Source organism: Knufia obscura (assembly GCF_036327395.1).
Source record: "Knufia obscura strain CCFEE 5817 isolate CBS 148926 chromosome Unknown scaffold_3, whole genome shotgun sequence".
NCBI classification, from domain to species: Eukaryota; Fungi; Ascomycota; class Eurotiomycetes; order Chaetothyriales; family Trichomeriaceae; genus Knufia; species Knufia obscura.
In genome coordinates this window covers 482,993-506,565 of record NW_027042689.1, presented here as the reverse complement: position 1 = coordinate 506,565, position 23,573 = coordinate 482,993, and the positions used below count along the sequence as shown (strand labels likewise).

The 23,573-nt window shown below is 51.5% G+C and overlaps 11 protein-coding genes across 11 annotated transcripts; 8 read left to right on the top strand and 3 right to left on the bottom strand.

The window, feature by feature from the left end:
• Positions 1-414: 414 nt before the first annotated feature.
• GYP8 (GTPase-activating protein gyp8) lies at positions 415-1,653 on the top strand (the record flags this gene model as incomplete). Its single annotated transcript, XM_064871690.1, has 3 exons — positions 415-553; positions 603-737; positions 785-1,653. The coding sequence occupies 3 exons, from the start codon at positions 415-417 to the stop codon at positions 1,651-1,653; spliced, it is 1,143 nt and encodes a 380-aa protein (XP_064732070.1).
• A 357-nt stretch (positions 1,654-2,010) lies between these two features.
• Positions 2,011-3,006, top strand: PMZ80_003260 (uncharacterized protein; the record flags this gene model as incomplete). The annotated part of the gene is made up of 3 exons (XM_064871689.1): positions 2,011-2,055; positions 2,111-2,165; positions 2,219-3,006. 3 exons carry the CDS (start codon positions 2,011-2,013, stop codon positions 3,004-3,006), a joined length of 888 nt encoding a protein of 295 aa, XP_064732069.1.
• A 1,500-nt stretch (positions 3,007-4,506) lies between these two features.
• PMZ80_003259 (uncharacterized protein) lies at positions 4,507-5,457 on the top strand (the record flags this gene model as incomplete). Its single annotated transcript, XM_064871688.1, has 1 exon — positions 4,507-5,457. One exon carries the CDS (start codon positions 4,507-4,509, stop codon positions 5,455-5,457), a length of 951 nt encoding a protein of 316 aa, XP_064732068.1.
• Positions 5,458-5,656: 199 nt separating this feature from the next.
• On the bottom strand, positions 5,657-7,429 carry SMF3 (NRAMP-like transporter smf-3; the record flags this gene model as incomplete). Its single annotated transcript, XM_064871687.1, has 1 exon — positions 5,657-7,429. One exon carries the CDS (start codon positions 7,427-7,429, stop codon positions 5,657-5,659), a length of 1,773 nt encoding a protein of 590 aa, XP_064732067.1.
• Positions 7,430-9,081: 1,652 nt separating this feature from the next.
• On the top strand, positions 9,082-11,111 carry PMZ80_003257 (uncharacterized protein; the record flags this gene model as incomplete). Its single annotated transcript, XM_064871686.1, has 6 exons — positions 9,082-9,237; positions 9,286-9,649; positions 9,704-10,133; positions 10,193-10,347; positions 10,394-10,622; positions 10,673-11,111. 6 exons carry the CDS (start codon positions 9,082-9,084, stop codon positions 11,109-11,111), a joined length of 1,773 nt encoding a protein of 590 aa, XP_064732066.1.
• Positions 11,112-11,418: 307 nt separating this feature from the next.
• On the top strand, positions 11,419-12,673 carry PMZ80_003256 (uncharacterized protein; the record flags this gene model as incomplete). The annotated part of the gene is made up of 5 exons (XM_064871685.1): positions 11,419-11,751; positions 11,834-11,959; positions 12,022-12,103; positions 12,175-12,281; positions 12,380-12,673. 5 exons carry the CDS (start codon positions 11,419-11,421, stop codon positions 12,671-12,673), a joined length of 942 nt encoding a protein of 313 aa, XP_064732065.1.
• Positions 12,674-12,979: 306 nt separating this feature from the next.
• Positions 12,980-14,209, bottom strand: PMZ80_003255 (uncharacterized protein; the record flags this gene model as incomplete). Its single annotated transcript, XM_064871684.1, has 3 exons — positions 12,980-13,592; positions 13,657-13,797; positions 13,851-14,209. 3 exons carry the CDS (start codon positions 14,207-14,209, stop codon positions 12,980-12,982), a joined length of 1,113 nt encoding a protein of 370 aa, XP_064732064.1.
• A 483-nt stretch (positions 14,210-14,692) lies between these two features.
• PMZ80_003254 (uncharacterized protein) lies at positions 14,693-15,742 on the top strand (the record flags this gene model as incomplete). Its single annotated transcript, XM_064871683.1, has 1 exon — positions 14,693-15,742. The coding sequence occupies one exon, from the start codon at positions 14,693-14,695 to the stop codon at positions 15,740-15,742; it is 1,050 nt and encodes a 349-aa protein (XP_064732063.1).
• Positions 15,743-17,754: 2,012 nt separating this feature from the next.
• PMZ80_003253 (uncharacterized protein) lies at positions 17,755-18,429 on the top strand (the record flags this gene model as incomplete). Its single annotated transcript, XM_064871682.1, has 1 exon — positions 17,755-18,429. One exon carries the CDS (start codon positions 17,755-17,757, stop codon positions 18,427-18,429), a length of 675 nt encoding a protein of 224 aa, XP_064732062.1.
• Positions 18,430-18,521: 92 nt separating this feature from the next.
• PMZ80_003252 (uncharacterized protein) lies at positions 18,522-20,613 on the bottom strand (the record flags this gene model as incomplete). Its single annotated transcript, XM_064871681.1, has 5 exons — positions 18,522-19,123; positions 19,186-19,444; positions 19,520-19,883; positions 19,934-20,175; positions 20,227-20,613. The coding sequence occupies 5 exons, from the start codon at positions 20,611-20,613 to the stop codon at positions 18,522-18,524; spliced, it is 1,854 nt and encodes a 617-aa protein (XP_064732061.1).
• A 613-nt stretch (positions 20,614-21,226) lies between these two features.
• PMZ80_003251 (uncharacterized protein) lies at positions 21,227-22,557 on the top strand (the record flags this gene model as incomplete). Its single annotated transcript, XM_064871680.1, has 7 exons — positions 21,227-21,320; positions 21,392-21,440; positions 21,493-21,558; positions 21,612-21,772; positions 21,821-21,950; positions 22,239-22,366; positions 22,415-22,557. 7 exons carry the CDS (start codon positions 21,227-21,229, stop codon positions 22,555-22,557), a joined length of 771 nt encoding a protein of 256 aa, XP_064732060.1.
• Between the last annotated feature and the right edge of the window lie 1,016 nt (positions 22,558-23,573).

Here is a 23,573-nt window from a genome sequence, read left to right as displayed (position 1 = left end):
CCTAGAGGATGTTGTGCAGCGTGAGCCTACCGTGCTTCTACGCTATTTCGTGAAAGATTTCTACGAGTACTCGATACTCGAACTACCTCGTACATCACGACTGGATCGGCACAGAACATAAAATCTTCAGGTCAATTTTGGGCATTATCAAGAAGTCTGCACGACTCGTGGGACCTGTCATTTTCCTGCCAGCCATCCCCGGCTCGTGGCCACTGACAGCTCGGTTACACTCAGCCGCGAAGCCGTTAAGGTGTTATTTCGAACTTGACTGAAAAGGCGGCCAGCAAACGCGTCCAACAAACCCTGTCAACCACGCAACAGTAATGACCAGGCAGGGAACCATTGGGACTGTCTTTTACGTTGCGGATATAGGTGATGACAGCTGCCGCTTCGGGGGGCCCAGCCGATGGCGCCATGGAAGAGAAGCAATTTGACCTGAGCGACAAACGCGGGGCGATCGGCACAGCTTGTCAAGCAGGGGATATCGAAGCACTGGTCAACCTTGCATCCTCTGCAGGCGGTCTGTTAGACGACGACTTCCGTGCAACAGCGTGTGAGTAACTTGTTCAGCTGAGAAAATTGAAGACTGAAACGTGCTTCAGGGCCTTTGCTATTAGGCTGTACCGACAGGGATGCTGAGGAAGTGGTTGGTGGAAAATGGCAAGATCTCCCGCAGCATCCAGATGAGGAGCAGGTGCAGAAAGACGTGGATCGAGCGTTTGTCTACTATCCATCTAGTGAGTTGATTTGGCTTCAAGCTCCGATCTTAGACTGACCTTTTGAGATGAGACGCAACAGTCTATGCAACACAAAAGAACGGATTTGTTTGAGCTGATCACCAGTGTTCTTCGAGGAAACCCTATGCTACACTACTTCCAAGGCTATCACGACATTGTGCAGGTCTTTCTACTCGTGCTCGGCAAGGAGGCGGCTTTACCTGCGGTCTCTAGAATTTCGCTACTACGCATTCGAGACTACATGCTGTCCAGTCTGAGTCCAGGGCTCAAACAGCTACATCTGATCCCTGCCATCCTGCAATGCTCCGACCCCGAATTGGCAGCGCATCTGGAGGGAACCAGGCCATATTTCGCTTTATCGGCGGCGCTGACTCTCTACGCTCATGACATCCAAGAGTACAGCGATATTGCTCGCTTGTACGATTTCATACTAGCCCATGAGCCAGTACTGACGATGTATCTTTTCGCTGCGCTGATCATCAGCAGAAGAGACGAAGTCCTGGAAATCGAACACGATGACAGCGACATGCTACTGTTCACTTTGCAGAAGTTACCACAGCCACTCGATCTCCAGGCACTGATTGACAGGAGCTTGGACATCTTCCGGATCTACCCACCTGAGAAGCTGACAGGGCCTTCTTGGCACAAGATCTCTTCGAACAGTGTACTGAAGACATCCCGCCGACACCTCAGGGAACAAAACTTGGACGAAGCGCGCTCTTTGTTCAAAAAGCAGAGCCAAGAATTGGCCAGAGAAGAGTTTACTGCTAGGGTCGTCAAGCAAGTGAGCAGGAATCGTCGGCCCATAATGTCTTTTGGTGCGACGGTTCTGGTAGGAGTACTGTCGTACTACCTTCGGAAGAACGGGCATATCTGGGCTCTACTCTATCGTCTCACAGAGAACTTCTACAGGTAGAAATAGAAACCTAGCCCATGTACATAGACTTCTAAGAAGCATGGGTGTGTTCGGACGCCCAGCTTTTTACTTGTACGAGATGGACCCTTCCCTGCAACAGACATTCAGCACGCTAAAGGTATCTTCGAAACTCTTGTGCAACCTCTGCGAGTCATCATCGGCGTAATGTCAGACTTTTGACACGTATCTGCAATTGTTGCGATCGTCAAGTGTGGTCGTACAAAGTGGGCACAATCGAAGCGTTGCTGCCTGAGGCCAGCAGATCTCTAGTAAGGCTTCAAGCCGATCAACGACACGTAGCGCAGCCAAACACCAGAGAACTCAGCATTGTCGCGCAATCGCTCTGTCAAGATCAACATGGCCAATCGAGGCTACGACGTCGTCGTGGACGTCGACACGGAGGTAGGACCATTCTCGCCTATTCGCTTCCACAACATAGCAACTGACGAACTTACAGGGCGACCTGGGCCATACAGACCTTCAGGACGATGACCTCGAATTCCACTCATCGAGTACGTAGCCCAATACATAACACCACGAGAACAACAGACCCTAATATACGCAGACTTCGAAAACCCGTCCTCCCGTAAAATCCCCCAAGACAACGCCCCATTCCTAGGCACAAGCGCAACCAATCCCGCCAACCTCCCCAACGACCCATCCACGGTCCCCACCTCCGGCAAACGCATGCTCTGGTCCCTCAGTTTCTACGCCCAATTCTTCGACGTCGACACAGCCACGGTCCTCCACCGCTGCAGATCAGCTCTGCTTCCCTTCCTACCCGGCGCAGCACCCTTCCTCGACACATTAGACGGCACACCCGATCTGTACGGCCCCGTCTGGATCGCAACCACCGTCGTCGTGATACTATTCCTAACCGGAACGATAAGTCACAAGCTAGCCAGCGAGGGCAAGAAACACTTCGAGTATGACTTCAAGCTCCTCTCCGGTGCCGCAGGTCTGATCTACGGGTACACACTCTTCGTCCCTGCCGCACTCTGGGCTGCACTCCGCTGGTTCGGCGCCCAATCACTAGATATAGTCGAGTGCTGGGCGCTCTACGGCTACGGAAACCTCTTCTGGATCATTGTTGCGCTGCTGAGTTGGAGTCCGCTTAGTGCGCTGAATTATGCGCTTGTGGGAGCGGGCTTCGCGGTCAGTGTGTTCTTCTTGGTGAAGAATCTGTTTCCTGTTATTAGTGCGACGGATAAGAAGACGAGTCAGATATTGTTGGTGCTTGTTGTGGTGTTGCATGCGGGGCTGGCCATTGCGATTAAGATTTTGTTCTTTAGTCATGGGAGCCCGGCTAATAAGGACAAGGGTGATGACAATGATAGGAGGTTGATGTTCTGAGGAGGAGGGACAGTGTATCAATATGCATGTATTACTTCTCGAGACTGAGTCGGGAGGCATGAGCTCGAGTATAAGAGCATACTCGGATATCCAGAATCTACGATTCACCTTTGCTCTTCTGTATACGCGAATTGAGGCTTTTCGTGATCGGTCCTCGCCCCCTGGGCTACTCAACCATGTGTGCTCAATGAACCTGGCAGGGCACGACCAAGTAAGGTGTTGTAGGTACAGTCACTCAGTCACTCAGTTACCAGGGCATTCTCCGTGGTCTGATGGAAACGTATCGCCAGCTGAAAATGTGCCTGGACCTCAGCCACATGAACTTGCATAAAGAGCCGGCAAACATTTGTATCGTTTCTGAGAATAGGATGTGGGACATTTCTTCGTGTTCATACGAGCACAGGCATGATATCAATGCTCGTTCTGCCTGGTTCTCCTCATGCTAGCGTGTGCTCCATCCGCATATGCTTGAGAACAAAGCCTAGCGCAACTTCATAGCCAGGTCGACCTGTACCACACAATCCGCATCTCCTCCACCACAACCTCGGCACCCGCCACCACAGCGAAATTCTCTACTTGATCTTCTTCTTTGGTCGGAGCTGGTTGGTGTGTCCGCACTTCTTCTTTCGGCAGTTGGTGGCTCTCGGTGGCAGACGGGCGTAGCACTTTCGGCAGATCATCTTGTCGCAGTTGTACTTGGAGGCCAGGGCCTTGAGCGAAGGCTCAATGATGCCACCTCGGAGTCGGAGAACAAGGTGAAGAGTGGACTCCTACACTCATATGTTAGACACTATTTTCAACTCCTTGCGGCGCATGCAGCAGTGGAAATATCGTACCTTCTGGATGTTATAATCGGAGAGAGTGCGACCATCCTCGAGTTGCTTTCCAGCGAAGATCAATCGCTGTTGGTCCGGTGGGATACCCTCCTTGTCCTGGATCTTGCTCTTGACATTGTCGATTGTGTCTGAGGACTCGACCTCAAGGGTGATGGTCTTGCCCGTTAGGGTCTTAACGAAGCTGGCACACAGTCAGTATCGGCTGGTCGTGGTGGCGGTCGTCATAGGTCGATGGTCGGTGTGGGGGTTGTGACTTACATCTGCACTGTAGTCTTGTTAGCGAATCCACATAATGCGCAGATGTTCAAACTTACTCTTTACAGTCTCTTCGTGATCGGTATGTGTTCAAAGTTCTTCGATGGAGAGAGGCAACGACGAGATAAGTCGTGAAAGTCACGATGAAATCAGCGCACTTGCCAAGGATTTCTGCGTGCGGGCGGAAAGAGCGACCGAATTACTCAGCCTTGCTTTTCTGGAACATTCAGCCTCATCCATCATCTGTTCGCTGGACTTGCCGATCTTGTTGGCAACCGAAACGACCTCGATTTCACGTGCTTCCTCGCTGGTGAGTCGCTCACTCTGGAGCTGGACGGTATCACGTACCGACAGGTCCGCTGTCGACCAGTGTCAGAGTCCTAATTGTGTACCCAACACTCTGACAGCAATGGCCAACCACGCCAGAGCAGCACGAGCTCTGCTCTTCATGCAACAATGCCGCCAGCAAGCCCGCACACAAGGCCCCCTCCGACTCACAGCTCAACCCTCCCGCGACATCAACAGCTCCTCCCTCGACCCCGAAAACTTTGGCAAGAAAATGCGCCTAACCCCAAACCCCATCGACCCAATCCCCGAATGGCGCCTTCAGGCATCCCAAACCCAAACTCAACCCAACACGCTCCAGTCCCAACTCAGCTCAACCGCACCAGCCAGCTCAACTGAGCCCCCCATCCACCATGCACCGACCTCCTTCCCCCGCTCCCGCGACCAACCAATCCCCCGCTACCGACATAACCCCGCCGTCCCCGCCGGCTTCCTCTCCTTCCTCAAATACCGCATCCTCCGCATCCCGGAACCCCCGAACCCACACGACACAGCCAAACCCTCCTTCAACGTCCTGACGAACCCCTACCACGCAAGGAAACAATGGCCGCCCATCCTCTCCCACATGTCCGAGCTCCAACAATTCCATTACGAGAAGAAATTCCGGCGCCGCCTACTGAGGAAGACGTATGCGCTTCGAACGAACTGGGATCGGTGGGCGCTGTTCCTGCGACGGGCTAGTATCGGTGGTATATTGTTCTACTTTGCGTTTGTGGCGGATCCTAGGGATCCGAATCATCGGGTTCCGCCTGATGGGCTGCGGTATTGGTTGTACGGGAAGTTGAGGAGGGGGAATGGCGAGGAGTTAGGTGGGGAAGGAGCACAGTTTTGGCCGAGGAGGTTGGGAGGTTGGATTGAGAGTCAGTATCAGCATTATAAGAGGAAGCATAAGAGGCAGTGGGATCCGTATAATCATGAGGGGTGGGATGAGAGGAGGCCGAGGAATAGTTTGCCGGCGATGGCTTCGCCGAATGTGAATCGGCCGTTGGGTGATCCTACGGGGGTCATTGAATAAGAGGGCTGATGCGTCTGTATAGCGTGAGCTACTTGTGTATATCAAATGCTATATCATGCTGATGACTATGCTAAATGTCCTGTCTTTGTGGTATCATGCTCGCTAGCTTGTCATACTCTTCGTATCTCATGTTGGTAAAAGGTCGGGTCCATCTGAAAATGCTGCTTCTGATCCTTCGATGTCTTCGCTGGGGGTGGTGTTAAGCTTTCCCCAACCCAGCCAGGACAATTAATGCCACGTTCATAACCACAAGCACCAACCAGATCAATGACCCGAGTATAGCAACAATCCAGCCGTTTCGCATATTGACTTTGCCGACCGCACTATTGCCCTCTGTATCATCGACTCTTCTTCCATCACCGTCGCTCGCAACAGTCATGATGCTACTCTTGCACGTGAAGTATAGGAGCGGTGTCGTCACAAATGGCAATGCCACACTGAGTGCAACCTGACTAGCCGTGAGCGTTCGGTTGAGTCCTTCCTTGCCAACCGCAGCGGCGATAATGATGCTCGGGATTATGCTGATGGATCTTGTGAGAAGCCTTCGAACCCATGGTCTGAGTCGCCAGCGGATCATGCCTTCGCTGACCATCTGACCGGCCATGGTGCAGACTATCCCTGCGCTTGTGCCTGATAGGAGTAGTGCTAGAGCGAAGAGGATACCGGCGGCAGGCGAAATTGTGCGGACAAGCAGGTCGTGGATGCCGAAGAGATCAGCGTCTGAGGCTTCTGTATCGTACAAGCTCGATCCAGCAACGATAAGGATCGCACTGTTGACGAAGAGGGCGAAGGTGAAGAGGCTGGTTGCTAGTTCGACGATACTGTACTTGAGGCAGGATCGGATGGCGCGGATGCTGGGCTTGTATTTCTGGTTTAGGTCTTGTGATTTCTCATAGGCCTTGGTTGCTTCAGCAATAGTGTCGGACGCGTTCTGCTGGTCGAATTGCCGGAGACGGGGCTGAACAACGCCACTTCCAAGGAAGATGCTGTGAGGCATGACTGTTGCACCGAGAATGCCACAAGATAGGTAGACACCATTGCCTTCGATCACGGCTGACGAAGGTATATAGCCCCGAAAGACCTCGCCAGCTGAGGTATCCCGTATATAGGTGAGCTGAATACAGAAGCAAACCATCACGCCGAGAACAAGGAACATGACGAAGTATTCGAAGATGCGAAGACGTGTCATGGTGCCATCCGGATTGTAGAAGAGAAGCAGGAGAAAGACGTCGACCAAGGATATTGCGCAGCCAGCCACAAGAGGAACGTGGAGGAGTAGGTTTAGCGCAATCGCTGTGCCAACTACTTCTGCAACATCCGTGGCTATGATGGCGCCCTCAGACAGAATATACAATGGCCAGATCATCCATTTTGGCAGATGCCTCCGGCAGTTCTCCGCAAGATCCAGACCTGTGACACTGCCCAACTTGATGCACAGGGACTGGAGGAAGATAGCGAAGAGGTTTGACATTAGAATTATGAAGAGATGGGCGTATTTGGTGGAGGCACCGGCTTCGACATCCGTGGCATAATTGCCCGGGTCGATGTAAGCAACGGCAATGAGGAAGCCAGGACCGACGAATCTGGCGTACTTGATGAGCACATCGGTCATCTTCGTAGCGATTCGACGGTGCCATGGTGGAGGACTGAGTTCGGTCCCTACTGTGACGGCCCTGAGGCTGCTTTGGCCGCTCGAGGATGGGGTATGAGAGGACTTGTTGGCCGAAGATGCTGCTCTCTTGGCCTCCTTCACGTCTGGCGACCCGTTAGGCTTGATGGTCAGCGTCGACGGACATATGGTCTCATCCGGTAATTCGTCGGGACTTATCGATCCTTCATGGTCGCGTTGTGCTCTTTGGTTCACGATCCCGTTAAGATCGGCTCTCGTGGTAGCATCTGCATTTAGTGACTGGGGATTCTGGTTCCAGTCAGGATGGCGTTCAATGTCATCTGGCCTGCTCGGGCAGTTCATTGTGGTGACTTCGTTCGTGGTAGAAGCATGTCAGTGCAAGGACTGAAAATGAGGAGAAACAGCGAAGATCAGATCAATGACCTAAACTTTCGAGCGGAGGATGCCCCGGGTGCCAGACGATCAGATATTTGACTTTGCGGTTTGACCCGATGGCGAGGAACAAAGGATGTGTCAAGGATTTTTGAGGACCAGAAGTCTGGGTTATTTCCATAAAACGTCAACCCATTAACATAATTTCACGATCTTGCTATATCAAGCGACACACTCTCTGCTTGAGCCGCATTGATGATGCGGAAGTTCTTGGATGCCCATCAGCACTAGAAGATGACCTCAAAACACATTTCGAAGCTGACCTGACTGCTTTTGTGCAGATGCAAGGGAGATCCGGGGTAAGAACGACTTTGCACCAATGACGTCGAAGACGTTTACTCCTTCCGGTCTGTGCCATCTTCGGCATGATAAGAATAAAATTCTTTACATGAGCGAAGGCATTGTCGAACTCTCTAAGTATTTAAGGCCGTTTCTTGAATGGTGTTAACGTGATCTAATGCAATACACAGGTAGTACACATTGTCAGCGACGAACTTGATGAAGCTCCTAACGTACGGAGTAGTCGTATGCTACCAGCAGATGTCGAAAAGTTTACGGTCAGCCAGACCCTAACAAGGTTAGCCTTCACAGGCAGGAATGGCTTTCCACAGGCCTCCTAAGCCCTTGGCGAACGCCGCAAGGGCCGATAACGCCTGATGTTTTTGGGCCTGGCTGACCCATCGAATTTCTCAACACCCGCGAGGTGCCCGTGGCGGTCAAACTGGGATATCTTGGTCTGCGCTGCCGTAGACCGTCCTAGCTTCTCGGTATCGTAACCCGCACAAAACTATAAAAACAGTATACAAAGGAACAGCTGGATATTTCGATGTTGCTGTAACTGTTACAGCGAGTTCCGTCCTCATCGGACTGATACTATCATGCGGAAGTTGTGCTGTATGCAAGCACGTGGCAAGTCAAGGAACAGTACTTTTGCGCACAGTAAAATGTCCCAACTGGATTTCAACCTCCTCGACCTGCAGTGGTGCTATGGGTGAGTACAGTCAGTTTTGAAATAATCGCACTAGGGATATCTTGTGATGCCAGTAGAGCGGTGATAGGGCTGGTCGCGAGCTGTTGAAACAAGTCAGTACTGATTAGAGGCTGGTCTTAAGAGCATCATGGAATACAATCCGCCAGAGACTATCTCGGGACACCCAGCATGAAACGAAAGCACAGGAGAAAGGCTACCATGGATTCGGTAGTCGTCGACCAATCACAAAGTGGACGGCTATCTCATGGAGCGGTTACAAGATGCAATTGGGGTACTCCACAATCCCAACATGATCTAGATCCAAGAGTCCAGGTCTATGCCAGACCTCGGGCTACGTGAGTCTGGGGCCGGCTCTCCACAGCAGAGAGGTGGTGGTGTTGCTAGGGGCAAAGCTATAGATGCTCGGCAAGCTCGCGACTAATAGGCTGCGACCAAGTCAGAGAGCTATTACTTGCACGATGCTTTTCACGAGTGGAAGTACGTTTGCTGATCTCTATAAGGCCTGGTCTGATACTCATCTGCGGTGCGTTCGTCTTGCTGACCTCTTCCGCTCCGTTCCAAATTGAGCACAATGCCTTCTTATAATGTCGATACTGAGAAAGGACGTCAAGATGTCCAGGTTGAGAATGTCTCTGATGCAGTCGCAACGCCTGATAATACAGAAGCACGAGTACTGCCAGGTGAAGTATTTCCTGGTATCACGAAAGAGAGCATCTTAGCGTTTCTGGTAAGTCCACAACATACGATTTACGTATACTAGCTCAGAATCTCACAGGCAATCTGCACTCAACTGAGCGCTTACGAGATGACACTTTTGACTCCGGCTGTATCCATCAGCTATATCAATGCAGAGCTCGGACCTTCGCCAAACTATGCTTGGATCAACATCACCTGGTCTCTGGGAGCTGCGATACTGGTGTCGGTAGGTGGTCGTCTGTCAGACATCTTCGGCCGTCGATACTTCATGCTCTGTGGCGCGATTATTTCCTTCATCGGTACCATCGTCGGGGCGACCGGTCAAAGCATCCCGCAGATGATTGCGAGCGGAGTCCTGTTCGGCATTGGATCAGGATTTCAAGAGATGGGATTCGCATGCATCATGGAGTTCATTCCAAACCGCTACCGTGTGGCTGCACTGGGTAAGCCTGAGGTGGATCTGTCTTATCTGTCAATGAGAGACTGACCGTTGACAGGCCTCTACGGCACTCTAGCGCTGCCCTGTATATGCACGCCTTTGATAACATATGCCTTCATCGCGCACACTTCGGTGGGCTGGCGAGGCGCTTACTGGGTCATGACTGGATGGCATGGTTTCGGCCTGCTCTGCCTATTCTTCTTCTACCACCCACCAAAATTCAGTACGAAGCACGGCGAAGATCACATCTCCAAATGGACGCTTCTCGCCGAACTGGACTACGTCGGCTTATTGTTCTTTACCGCTGGCACAACGCTGTTCCTGGTTGGCCTGAACTTCGGTGGGCGTCAGTACGAATGGGCTAGTGCTGCAGTCATCGCTCCGATCGTGATAGGCTTCTTGTGCCTTGTTGCTCTTTTCGCCTGGATTTTCATGGTTCCAATGAAGTATCCTTTGTTGCCTCCGAAACTCTTTCGGCAATGGCGTGGGTACGTTCGCAACATCCTATCTAGCTTTCTAGCCAGGTGCGACTCTGACGCTGTTATAGGTATAACGTGCTGGTTGTCGTCAGCTTCTGTCTCGGCATGCTGTATTACAGCATGCAGGTTTTATGGCCACGCCAGTCCGCGCTGTTATTCGCGTCTGCGGATCAGCCGATCATGAGAGGCGTGTATGCCAACTTGACGCTCTGGGGCACCTGGTGTAAGCTTGCCTGATATGTGGACTCCTCAATGCTGACTGCCAATAGTATCACTTATCTCTGTCTGGGTGATTTGTGCCAGAATAGGGCATGAGAAGTGGCAGATACTGGCGTTCGTTTGCTTACAGACCATTTTCATTGGCTGTCTGTCGTCTGTTGAAGTTAATCAGAAGGCGAAAGCCATCGCCTTGGTGTTCGCCATGTCCTGCTTTATCAATCAAGCCCTGTACTTGCTTTTTGGCATGGTATCCCTGAATTTGGAGGAGCAAGGCGACATGTAAGTTCACGAACAAAGACACGCGGTCAAACTGCTGACAAAGATGCTAGCGGGGTGGCCATCGGAGCTATGTCAACCTTTCGACTTCTAGGAGGAGCAGTGGCAACTGCCACATACTCCAGCATCGTGGACAATCAATTTGCGGACAAGCTACCGGCCCAGCTCCAGTCAACCATAGCTGAGACCGGCTTCGACGCTGCTAATTTCCGCGCTCTGGTACAGGCTGCAACGGTGAATACTGCAGCAGCTTACGCAAAGGTCCCTGGAATATCAAAGCAAGTCATTGCCGCAAGTCAATGGGCAGTCAAGCTGGCGTACGTCGAAGCCTTCAAAGTCGTCTATTATACAGCGCTTGGGTTTGCTTCGCTGGCAATGGTCAGTGCGCTGATGGTATCGAATACCGATCCGGCAAAGAAGAACATGGAGAAGGCTGTGTTCCTGGAGAACGAGGATCGTCAGCAGCTGGAGCAACGCGGGAAACAGAGCTGATAAGTCAGGAAATGCTGCACAAGTTCCCGCATTACGACTAAAGGCGGAAACACAAGTTGGCAAAGTGTACGTTGCGCCAGACCGACGGCGATATATGGAGATAACGGCAATATCTGTCAGCGACCTCCGTGTAATTTCGCCCCTTTTCATAGATTTATTCCCTTCGGCAAAGGGAGCCAATCACCTTTCACCTGACTGCAGACCAATGACGCATTTAATGCCTCGTGCAGTTTACCTATACAAGACACAGTGCAGCACTACAGTCTAGATGAGCGTTACCACGCATCGAATTCGGGCCTTGGTAACCATGCTTCACAACGTTCTTCTCACAGGAGCCTCCGGTTACCTAGGTGGGAGTCTACTTGCACGTCTTGCAGCAGCCGATCTTCCGCCATACGATAAGCTCTACGCTCTGATCAGGTCCAAAAACCAAGCTCAGGCTGTACGTCAGTGCAGCAATGCGACGCCCCTGACCTGTGATGTCAAGGACGAAGCTGCCATTCATGAGACTATCATAGGCAACGAAATTACTGTCGTCCTATTCTTGATCGACGCGAGCAGTTCGGTGTCGCAAACTCATATGATCAAAGCGCTAGCCGATGTCAAAGCGAAGACCGGAAAGGATGTTCACTTTATCCACGTACGTGTACCTTTGAGACTATGGCGGGCTCTGGCCAGCTCGACTTCGACTATTGGCATGTTATCTGACGCCTCGATTGAAGACAAGTGGAGCAAAGCTCTTTTCGAGCCATGCCGGAGCGCCTACGGATCGGGCGCTGTTCGACGATGAACAAGGGCTACACGAGATTCACAAACAACAAAAGGCCGCCATCCCTGCTGCACATCCGGTATTATTTTATCGATCGTTCCGTTCATAGTATTAGCCCGTTGCTAACTACATTCGACACAGGCTGTTCAGGCGAATGTAACGATAATCGAGCTGGCAGAAAGCCTCGGGGTGTATGCATATGTCTTCGTGCCTTGCATAGTCTGTGAGTACTTGACCCGAGGATTCGTCCTTTGAGTCGTATACGGTTGCTAATTTGCTTTTCTCCGCATCTAGATGGCGAAGGTGAGGGATTCGGAAATCGGATATCGATCCAGACAGTGGCTATCTGTCGTGCAGCACAAGCACTTCGACGTGTGTACAGTGTTGACGAAGGAAGACCTGTATGTTGCCTCTGCCACAAAACATGTTGCCCTCTCAGTCACGCAGAGTACCAAATTTGGCACATTGCGCTCCCAGCAGCTGACCAATGTTTCCACAGACTTGGCCTGTTTGCCACATCACCGACAACACGAACCTTTACCTGTCGCTCTTGCGTGGAATGCTGTCAGGCTCTGGCCCACCACCGCCTCATGGCCGGAATGGGTATTATCTCGCTGCTTCTGGCGCAGTCACTTGGCTGGATTTGTATGCAGCGGTGGCAAGAGCGCTCACCAAGCGAGGTGTTGTCGATGATGACACAATCGAGCCTGCGACACCGGAAGTACTGAAGAAGATGGCTGCTGCGCTGGGATGTCCAGAGGAAATGGTTGCTTTGCAGCTGGGTGGATGGTAAGTGTTCCGAAATGACCTCGATAACGAATGAAGGGAACGTTACTGACATAGAGCTTGGTACAGCTGCACCTTGACCGCTCGCAACGGTGCCAATGTTGGCTGGAAGCCGCTACATACACACGAGCACATACTGGAGGCCGCAGATGAGGAAGTCGAGCTGATTCTAGGACAATGGAAGGATTGAAGTCCCAAATTCGGCAGGTTTGGGATGGGACTACATGAAGCACAGAGCACAGAGAGAATGAATATGTTAAATTCAGGTTGCCTATACTGAACAATCCGAATTATGACTTCAGTCTTTCCTAACTTACGTACAGCAGGAAAAGGCGTGCTCCTGGCTCTCATGCCATACATCACCCAGCCAAGTCCATCGGAACCTCTCACAGAAACCACGTACCTTCCAATCGTTGATAGCCTCAGGACATTTTGGCACATTTGGATCCCTGAAAGCTGCGTCGTGGGCTAGCACTACCAGAATGCTCTGGTCGCTATCATACTCTTGCATTTTCGCGATTGTCGCGAGAACTTGGTCCATATCATGTCCGAATGCCGGCTGGTATAACGGGCTCGTCAAGTTTCGGCCACGGGATGATTGCAGGTTGTCGAACCACTGTTTGGGACAGAATTCAGAATCCGGCTGTTTCGTTGGCAGCGGATTGGGCGTGATGGAGTCGGGTAGAGGCACATGTGTTGATGGCCGGAGCTCGCCACAATGGTGAGCAGCATCACCGCCTAGGAAGACGAAGGTGCTAGGATCCGCTGACGTCCGGACAAGGGCACACAGGTGGCCTACGCAATGGCCTGGGCTGTCTATGAGGTACAGTGAGCCATCTTGGAAGTAGTCGAACGCAAGAAATTGACCAATCTGTACTACGCCCGGGCTTCCTTGCTCGAATGCAGGCTCGTGGACACTGCGACCCCTGGACATGGACATCGTCAGTGGCTGCTGTATGCGCTTATGAACAATCAGAATCATTCACTCACTCAACGTCGCTCGGGATGACCGCTCCCAACGGAGAAGGGGCTTGATCGCCTAGAAACTGCTTCTTGAACCCAGGCCCCACGACCAGATCGGTCTTGCTGTCAAACAACGACATATCGCCCATGTGGTCCCAATGAGCATGACTGTACCAGCATGGTCAGTCACGATGATGACCCCATGATAGAGCGTCACAAACCTCCAGACCACAGCGTCGATGTTTTCCTTACCAACCCCGCATTCGTCAAGGTACTTGTCGATGTCCTTCTTCACCTCAATCGTGTGCGTGCCAAGTTGCAAGCGCTCTGCAACGACTGAATGAAGATTGTCCCAGTCTCTGCGTATGCCAAGATCGAACAGCACTTTTTTGCCGGAAGGATGCTCAAGAAGGAAGATCCATGAGGGTGCTGAGCTGATCTTGTCGAAGGCGGGGACCGTAGGGGTGAACAAGGACTTTGTTCCCACATTACTGATGCTGCAGATGTCAATAAGCTTGACCTGAACGCATACTGAACCCTTAGGAATGTTCAAGTTTGGAGTCGAAGATCCGTTGGCCATATCGGAGAAGAGTTGAGAGAAACTTATTAGCAGGGCAAGAGAGAGTCGCCGACACAAACCCTCGATCAACCTTTATGGTCCTACCTTGAGTCGCCTGGTGGCTACTCGTTCATGAATTGGTCGCTGCTCTCCTGAAGGCGTGAACTGCAAGAAACGAGCAAGAGTGAAGGATAGACAAAAACGAAGCAGCTAGCCCCTATTGCTCCGGCCCAAGATTGGACACCAGAAGCCGAGATGCGCTTAGCGGATTGCCTAACATCTTGGACTACACTTCGATTCGTCGTAGTAGCCGGGATACCATGGCAGCTCACCTATTACGCGAATGCCTCTGCTCCGCCAACCCTAGGTGCTTTTGGCTGAGCCGAGTCTATGAAATATCAATGCTAATCATCTCTAAGCATATTGACAACGGACGAAATACATGAATGTGACAATCGCAGAGGCCTCGGATTTCTCATCCTTGCTTAGGAACGTGAGCACAAAATGGAGCCTGGAGCGAACAATCGGAGCAAGTCAGCTGGTTCAGTAGGCAAGATCCGCATAGCCATTGAAGAAGCGACTGAGATCTGTCGAGCAGCTCTGCGAAGAGCTGGGTACTCGGAAGAGCAAGTACTGGTCATCACTGATCACCTTGTCGATGCCGAACTCCGTGGCCATCCCTTTGCTGGATTAGCAAGGGCTCTGAGCATTATCGAGCACCTGAAAGTAGCTGGGAAAAGAGTCGATTGCGATATCCGAATCACCCGCTCTGGTGTAGCTTTCGCGCACATCGATGGGGACGACGCTGTGGGGTATCTGGTCGCTCGGAAGGCCACCGAAATTGCCATCGCGAAGGCAAAAGAGATAGGTATCTCGCTTGTTGGAGCAAACGGCCTATGGTACACTGGCAACTTGGCCTATTATGCCGAGATGGCAGCCAAAGAAGGGCTGGTGACGATAATCGTGTCTAATGGATCTCGAATCGTCGCACCGCATGGAGGGTGTGAGCCGAAATTCTGCACCAATCCCTTCTGTATAGGCTTTCCAACCAGCCAAAAGGACAAACCTGTAATCTGGGACATCGGAACCAGCAAAATTATGTTCGCGCAAGTAATGCTCGCGCAGCGACTTGGCACTGACCTACCAGAAGACACTGCCTTTGATAGCACGGGACGACCAACCACGAATCCGCTCGATGTGCTTGAAGGAGCTATGGCTGCATGGGGAGGATACAAAGGCAGTGGACTGGCAATGATGGTCCAGCTACTCGGCATTGCCGCCGGGAGTAGTGAACCTACACCTTTCATGTCCGACTTTGGATTCTTGATCATAGCATTCGACCCGAGCGTGCTACAGTCGCAGGAACACGTCGAGCATAATGCAGATAAGTTTGTAGAGTCGATCAGGTCAACAAAGATGTTGCCCGGCGAGCCACCGGCCAGGATGCCATTCGAACGTAGCATCGAGAGCCGCAACCAGGCTAGGAGCAGAGGCTGGATTGAAGTCGAAGAAAGAGTGGTGCAACAACTGCAGGAGCATAGTAGTATCTCCTAGGAGAGACCATACAGGCCATACATGTTAGCCACTTATCAAGCGAGGCTTTCGAAGCTTGCAACACGTACTTGCGAAACACTAAACTGCCTTGAATCATCCGCCAGCCCTACGTAATGAAAATAGCAGCTGCAAGTCGTGCAGAGGTAAGTGAAAGCGTTATGCCAGCTTGAAAATTGGAGGGTAAGCCAGAAACTTGGCAGCCGGCGGTACTGGTGATCTTGGCAACCCGGTCTCGGCACTCGGTTAAGTTCAAGATAGCCGAGGGTCCTCTTTTGCTCTATGTTCTCGCAAATTAGCCATCGCGCGGCAGTCGCGTTGCTGACACTTCATTGCGCACCAGCTGAGACGATGGAAGATGCCGAAAGGTCTCGCAAGCGGCGAGCTCGTATCGTATGTGTCCAGTGTCATGATCGTAAGGTGAGATGAGTCCGGATGAAAGTTCAAGCTCAGAAGAAGAAAGAATAGACACCTAATTGATGTGGCCAGCTAAAATGTGACCTGGAAAAGTGCCAGATAGATGGTACAAACGTGTGCAGTAACTGCCACGCAGCTAATGCTACCTGCCAGTAAGGCTGTCACAGGTTCTATACGATAGACTCTCTGACGTCCCCAAGACAACGAGCTTCGGAGCGAACGAAACCGCGAGCTGTCAGGGCTCGGAATGGTGTCGGATCAGCCCAGCGAAATACGTATCCTACATTGCGACCATTGGTCTCACAGCAAGCGCACGTCCACCGTGAAGAAGAAGAAGGGCCGCAAAATGCTCTGAGGCACACTCAACCACTGACAAGACCCGCGGATGTCGAGCCTGCCGTACCTCAATCCGCATGTCCACAGCAGGTCCCAAGTCCCCCGCTGCAAGGCGACCAAACCATGGAGACAGAAGATTCACCAATTGCTTCGTCAACTACTTCGTCAAGGGCAGCCTATCTTGGTGGAACAGGCATCTTGCCTATATTTGCGCAAGAAGCCCGGATTGTCCAACCTCGCATAGTCCCAGAAGCTGCCAGATCTGACCTTCTGCCTGTTGAACTCCAAGAAAGTTGTGTCGAAACCTATACTGAGTACTGTTGGCCCTGGTGCCCCGTACTGGATAGCAGCACGATCCAGAGGTCGATTGAAAATTCTTCGTCCCCATTTCTCGTTAATGCTCTGGCACTGTTAGGTACGCGCATACGGCCACCAATGATGCAGCATGCAGGGCCGGCAGAGTACTATCGTCGAGCCAAAATGCTCTTCTATACCGACCAAGAGGCTGATCATGTTGTATGCCTTCAAGCAATTGTGCTCTTTTACTGGTGGGCTCCTCGAAGGTAGGCTTTACCATCGCTTTGCGTGCAATCTTCTCCCTCCGCGCTTTCTCGACCCGATGCCATGCACGAGATTTTCGAACCTGTGTGACACTGCAAAATGCTGCTCAAGAGAATCCCCGTATCTGACCAAGCTGTAGTCCAAATACTGTCAATAAAGACGCCGCATGGTGGTGGACTGGACTTGCAATCAAATACGCGCAACAACTGGGTTTGCACCGAGAGCCGAAAACAGTCGAAGATGTAGGAGGAGAGGCAATGCAAGGTCTTCGACGCAGAATATGGTGGACTTTATTTGTAATATAACAACCAGATCCGACAACCTGGGACACAAGCTAACATGTCACATAGGCCCGAGAACGCTTAACGTCCATCTGTCAGGGACGTCCTTGCACCATCGATCCTGCTGACTGCAATGTAAGAGAGCCTTCACTTGCCGACTTCCCTTCGCAGACGGATTCGCGCGCCAATATATTTATCCATTGGGTTCGCCTCTGTGGTATCATAGGACGTGTCGGTCAACACCTGTCCCGCAGCTGTGAACAGTCCTTTCCAACCCTGCTAGCATGTGAGCTCATCGATTGGGTAAGCGGCCTCCCTAGCCAATTGAAGCTGCCTATCGCCTCGCATCGAACAAGACCATTTTCTCGAGACGTTCATAAGTTGCACTTGCCTTATCTAACGACCATTACTATCCTTCACATGAGTCCATCTGCTCAACACCCACATCGCCAGCAGCCTCTACCTCAGGTATATACGCCTGCAATAACGGCGGCCTCTTGTGTAGCCAGAATTTTCAAAGACTTACTGGCTCGTGGTGATATTCGCTTTCTGGGTGCTATCGCCACATGGTACGTGGGGGTTGCAATTGTGGCTTTGCTGTCGACACAACGCACAGATCACTTGATCAAGAAGAGCGTGGAAGACATTCGTACACTAAGACTTGCCTTGAACGAGTTGGCATCCTTATGGCCAACAGCAAATATCTTCATTCGTGGCTTCGAAAGAATGAAAGCATTCGATGGTCTTGACAGCATCACCAGAACGTCTGATCCTAACGGAGACAACGACGCGCGCGGAAGCAATTGTGACGCGCAAGCGGCTAATATACCGGCAAATGCTGGCGGTGAATGCATTGTTTCGCCCGCATTGTCAGATCTCCAATGGATGGGTGGCATCAACTGGCGCAGCTATTTCCCATTCGTTACTGAGCATACCAGTGTTCTCGTTGCCGAGATCCTCGCTACGGAAAACCAAATGGACACCTTTCTGGCCGACGACTTCTGGTACAACGACCCCAGCTTGGCTCTCCAAGACATATTCAACTCTGCAAATGCTTGGGATCCTTCACTGTTTGAAGAACCACTGCCTTTCTGAAAGCGATCTATCCGCAAGTTGTGGCAGTAAGATTCAGCAATTCATCTGCCGCATACGCAACCACCGCCGCAGACTCGAGGCCATCTTCCACCTTACTTCTCAATGTACCAGGCCAAGTCGCTCGCTTCATCAAACTCAAATGCGGTGAACCCATTGCCCAAGAACCTCCACGTATTTGGGCTCCGATATACAACTTCAAAGTCCTCCGGCCGCAGATCCGAAATCAGCCTCTTATACAACATGCCGCTGCCCGCAAACAACGCCGTTACCTTGCCATCTACCGTCCCCTGCTTATACCAACTCTTACACCCGCCCGTCCACACCATACCTTTGTGCAACTTATCGCCGTACGCCATCAAGTGCTTTACTACTGTTGTTTTCGGCACGATGTACCGGATATCCTCCTCGGCCATCTTTTTCAGCCACTTCACCATGTAATCACCATTCCAGCTGATGGCCTCGAGCAACGACCCGTGGCCGGCAAGTGCCCGAGGCCCGAGCATAGTGAAGTAATTGGGCATGTTGGGAGCAGCAACGGACAAGTAGGACTCGGGTGCGTGCCCAGCCCATTGCTCGCGGAGATTGATGCCGTGCTGTCCGAAGGTCGGGTAGTGGGGTCGGAAGGAGACGTCAAAGCCGGTGGCGCATACCACTGTTCGGAGAATCGTCAAAATGCCATTCTTGCGCAGTGTAGCTCGCAAGGCAATCGGGATACTCTGGAAGGGGCAAACAATAGGGAAAGTGGGGATTACTTACGAACATCAGCCTCGAAAGCCTTGCCGTCGGCGGTATGAATCTTGTTGTCCTCAATGTACGAGATAGGACTGATGGTCAGATCGCAATTGGGCTGCAGGAAAGCTTCCAAGTAGCCTTCTCCAGGCGTAATGCGACGACATCCCAGTGGCCATGTCGGGATAAGCATGTCACAGAGCCTTTGATCGTGCTGAAGTCGCTCACGCATCTGCTGTTCGGCCACGCGCATGGCTTCGTGGTTTGCTTCGGAGTCCTTGATGAACTGTTGCAATGTGAGTTAGATGGGGAAGGCCGCAACGTGGCTCATAGTTCTGGACTATGTAATCGACGGACTCACCATTCTGAATGCCTTGTTGGTCCTTGCAATCATTCCTTTACGGTGCTGTTTCATGCTGTCCGGGTTGCGACGAAACTCGTTCTTCTGTGCTTCGCTGTAATCTGGGTTCTTGTTGGCTGTCTCCCCGCCCAAGTGTTGGGATGGCGGCACGCGGTAGTAGATCCAAGCAGGCCCACGAGCGAAGTTCAAGATATTAGTGCCAGGTAGCTTCATCAGTTGAGGGACAATCTGGATACCGGATGAACCATTGCCGATCACTGCAATACGTTTATGCGAATAGTCGAAGTCGTGGTCCCACGCCGCAGAGTGGACACGCTTTCCGGTGTAGGAGTTGATGCCTTTAATGTCAGGCCATTTGTAGGTGCTGTTGAGGTGTCAGTTCAGATAGACGTGCAGATGGAAGAGGTTACACACTCCAACCCACCCTGGGCCGAGATTAGTACTTCGGCGTACTCCTGGCGCTGTACACCGTCGGACTCGACTGTGACCTCCCATCTGCCGTCAGCGTCTTGCCAGACGGCGGATTTGACTCTCGTATTGAGGTATACGTCTCTCTCAAGGTCCCACTTCTTGGCTGTCCTTTTGATGTATTCGTGAATCTCTTTGCCGCTCGAGTAGAAGCGAGTCCAGTCCGGACTTGGATCAAATGGGAAGGCCTGCATGTCGCGTCAGACTAGCTGACCATAGAGGTGAGAGGCCTGACTTACATATATGTGTGATGGTACGTCGCATTGTACACCAGGGTAGGTATTGACAAGCCAGGTTCCACCGATGTCGTGTCGTGCTTCGAAGATCTTGTGCTCGATGATGTCTCGCATCTCCGGGAATTTATGCTGGAACTTGTGCGCCATCATTAGTCCAGAAAACCCTGCCCCAACTGTAATGACCCGTATCTTTCGTGGTGTAAACGCAAGCTGGTCGTTAGTGGGTATATTGTAGTCAGTAGACGATTGGACTGCGCCAGCATGGTAGCCATTTGGTGACTTGCGGCCGTTTACATGTTCATCTTTGTTATGAAGGCCACCTGCTTCATTGATGTCGTTCTTGGGTATATCGACGACTGCTGGTATCTCGCCATCTGAGATGCCCTTCATAATTGGTAAGCTATGGTCGGGTTCACAGCGAGGCAAAGACTCCTTCCCGTTCATGGCTGGAATCTCCTGTGGTATTGTTGCTGTAATCATCCTTCCTTATGATCTGCTGAGCGTTAACTTTGCATTCAAAAGCGCTGTAGTCTTGGAAGCCGCGCATATAAGGCTTCCGACCATCTGGAACGCAGCTCAGATGTGGCAGTATATACAGCCTGTCAGGCCCCATCGACCATCGAGCAACGATGTTCGGCTCCAGCGACTGTGAACCGCCCTTCAGACCCTGGGAATCGAAACGGCCGAGAAGCTGTATCTGCATTGGTTAACCATAGTCGAGTACTCCCAATACGATGCCTGCAATTGGTCGGCATTTCCGGCAAATCCAGTTCGGCAGTATTGTATTGCCGGAACCAATGAGGTTCGTCTTGTAGCGCGCCTGAGAGGATGGGAGGTTTGGAGAAGGTCTCCGGCAGGCTATACATGTTTCGGTGCTACACCAGGAAACCGGCCAATGCCAATTGGCAGCTTACGATATGCTTAAGTATCGTTAGCACCCTTCGGTCAGCACACTTTGAGCAAATATTGACCAGTATCGCTGTGATTCACACGATCAGTAGACATGTCCGGACCATACGCGTACGAAGGACAGGTAGACTGCAGCGTAGCAGTCGATAGGACGCAATGCAAGGGAAAGAGTGTAGTTGTAACAGGTGGTATGCCGCGATTCCCAGTTGACGTTTATACGCTCGCGGCATAAGTCAAAGGTAGCACTGACGCATCATAGGTGCCCAGGGCATTGGCGAAGCATATGTCCGAGGCTTTGTTAGTGCCGGGTGAGCGTGCACTGGAGTGCTTCACGCACGAGGAATACTGATCTTTCAACAGAGCGTTCGTCACATTTTGTGACATCAATGAAGAGCAGGGTAGGAAACTTGCAGATGAATTAGGACCGTAAGGATCCCTTGCAAGCACTTTCACCGGACGGTCTTCTTACTGTTATACAGTGAACATGTCTGCTTCGTCAAGGCCGACACGCGGTCCTGGGAAGATCAGACACGAATGTTCGAGGCTGCTGTAACAAAATCACCTTACAGGAGTGTGGATATCGTCATCGCCAATGCTGGAGTAGGAAGGGGCTCTGGGGATCCTATGATGGCGCTGGAGGGTATGGGCGACTCAAATCGAGCGGTTCTTCTCTTGCTAATGACTCCAGACCCGAATACTATACCAACAAAGCCAAGCATGCATATTATCGATATCAATCTGATTGGGGTTATGTACTCACTAAAATTGGCAATACACTACTTCCGCAGGAGTCCCAGTAGTGAGGATCGGGACCGGCTGTTCATTTTTGGTGGAAGCATTGCGGGCTTCGTGGATAATTTGGTAACCTCCCATCTGTCTCGAGAACTTAGTGAGCTCGCTGACCGTCGTTAAAGAGCAGTTGGGAATATTCGACATCCAAATTCGGGTTGAGGGGTCTGATGCGGACGGTAAGGAGGCAGTGCTATCATCAAGCCATACGCGTGGCGTATATCGCACCATCGTAGGTTTCCCTTCGTCCTGCTGTCTTGAAACAGTCGGAAGGCTTCAAACCCCATTCGAGGATCACAGGACTGACGAGACGCCAGTTACATTCGCACCGTCATCCAGTCTCAAGAAGTGTACGAATCTATAAGAGCAAAAGGTTTGGATTTTGCTACCACCGAGAGCTGTCTAGCCGCTGTGATGAGGATAGCATGCGACAAGAGAATAAATGGTAGGTGTATCTTGTTCTTGTGCATACTGCCCAAGCTGAGCAGAATAGGACACTCTTTCGCGATTGTTCCAGAGTCCGTCGCCAAGGAAGGATTCATCGACTTGGACGAAGACGACTTCGAGGACCAGGCGAGTTATCTTTTCAAGTTCCAGAATGACGTTGTCAAATTGAGAGGTGATGCTTGGACTTGAAGATAGGCTCATTGGGATTTCCTAAATAGAGTCGCGATCGGTCGATGAAGATTTGCACAGGTGCTTGATCTTTGGGCATTATGGCTTCGAGAAGCTGCTGAAACGTTGGTGTTTAATTGTCTTGCCCGTCGAAGGCTCGTGAAAGAGACTTGTCATTGCAGGAGACAGACGCCTGAGCAAAGCAGATCATGCTTGCAACGTAGTCCATCAGAGATCTTGCCTATCCACACAAAGATTGACTACAGATCTGCTTTTTGAAGACGGTGCAGCGATTTCCTCTGTTTGGTGTTCCTCGTTCGTGGGAAGTGCTTGTAAATGGCTGTCGATTGGGTTGATGAACGATGATGTGCTACGAGGTATTCAACGTGATTTTTATGATAGCGTCGACCCACCGTATGCTAAAGTATCGGAGTAAGGATAATCCTACCTAGTCCTCGAGGCTGGATACCGAGAAAACAGTGATGTACGCACATGTCCGGGCTCTATGCACACTCCCAAATAGTATGCTTCAGCGTAAGGAAACCCAGACGGGACAGGATGATAACCCCTAACGAGCCTAATGATTGTGCACCTACGGTGCGAAATTTGTGACGAGCCACTGGAGACGTCCACTATTGTGAAGATTACATTGGATCCTATAGGAATAGACGCACTTGTCCGGGGAGAGCTCGGACATCATCTCCACGACTCCTGCTGCTTAATTCGCGCAACAATAATGGTCAAATAAGCTCACAACGCTTTCGATACAGTCCTGTTGTTTTCTATACCAGCGGAAGCACGAAAGCTGCACGAACGAAACCGGTGTCCTAACCAGACTACTAGCATGCCGGCCCCTAGGGCGAGACAAACCAGGATGTAGGAATTTCCGACCCAAGGTGGTATAGTACTCGCCCGTGATATGTGAATCGGGACGAATCCGAGCTCGCTCCTACAGTATACAAAGCGCTAATATCATCGTCCTGGTCACGCATGGAGGTGGTCATTCATCTGCTCGATTCTACTGTATAATGAATCAA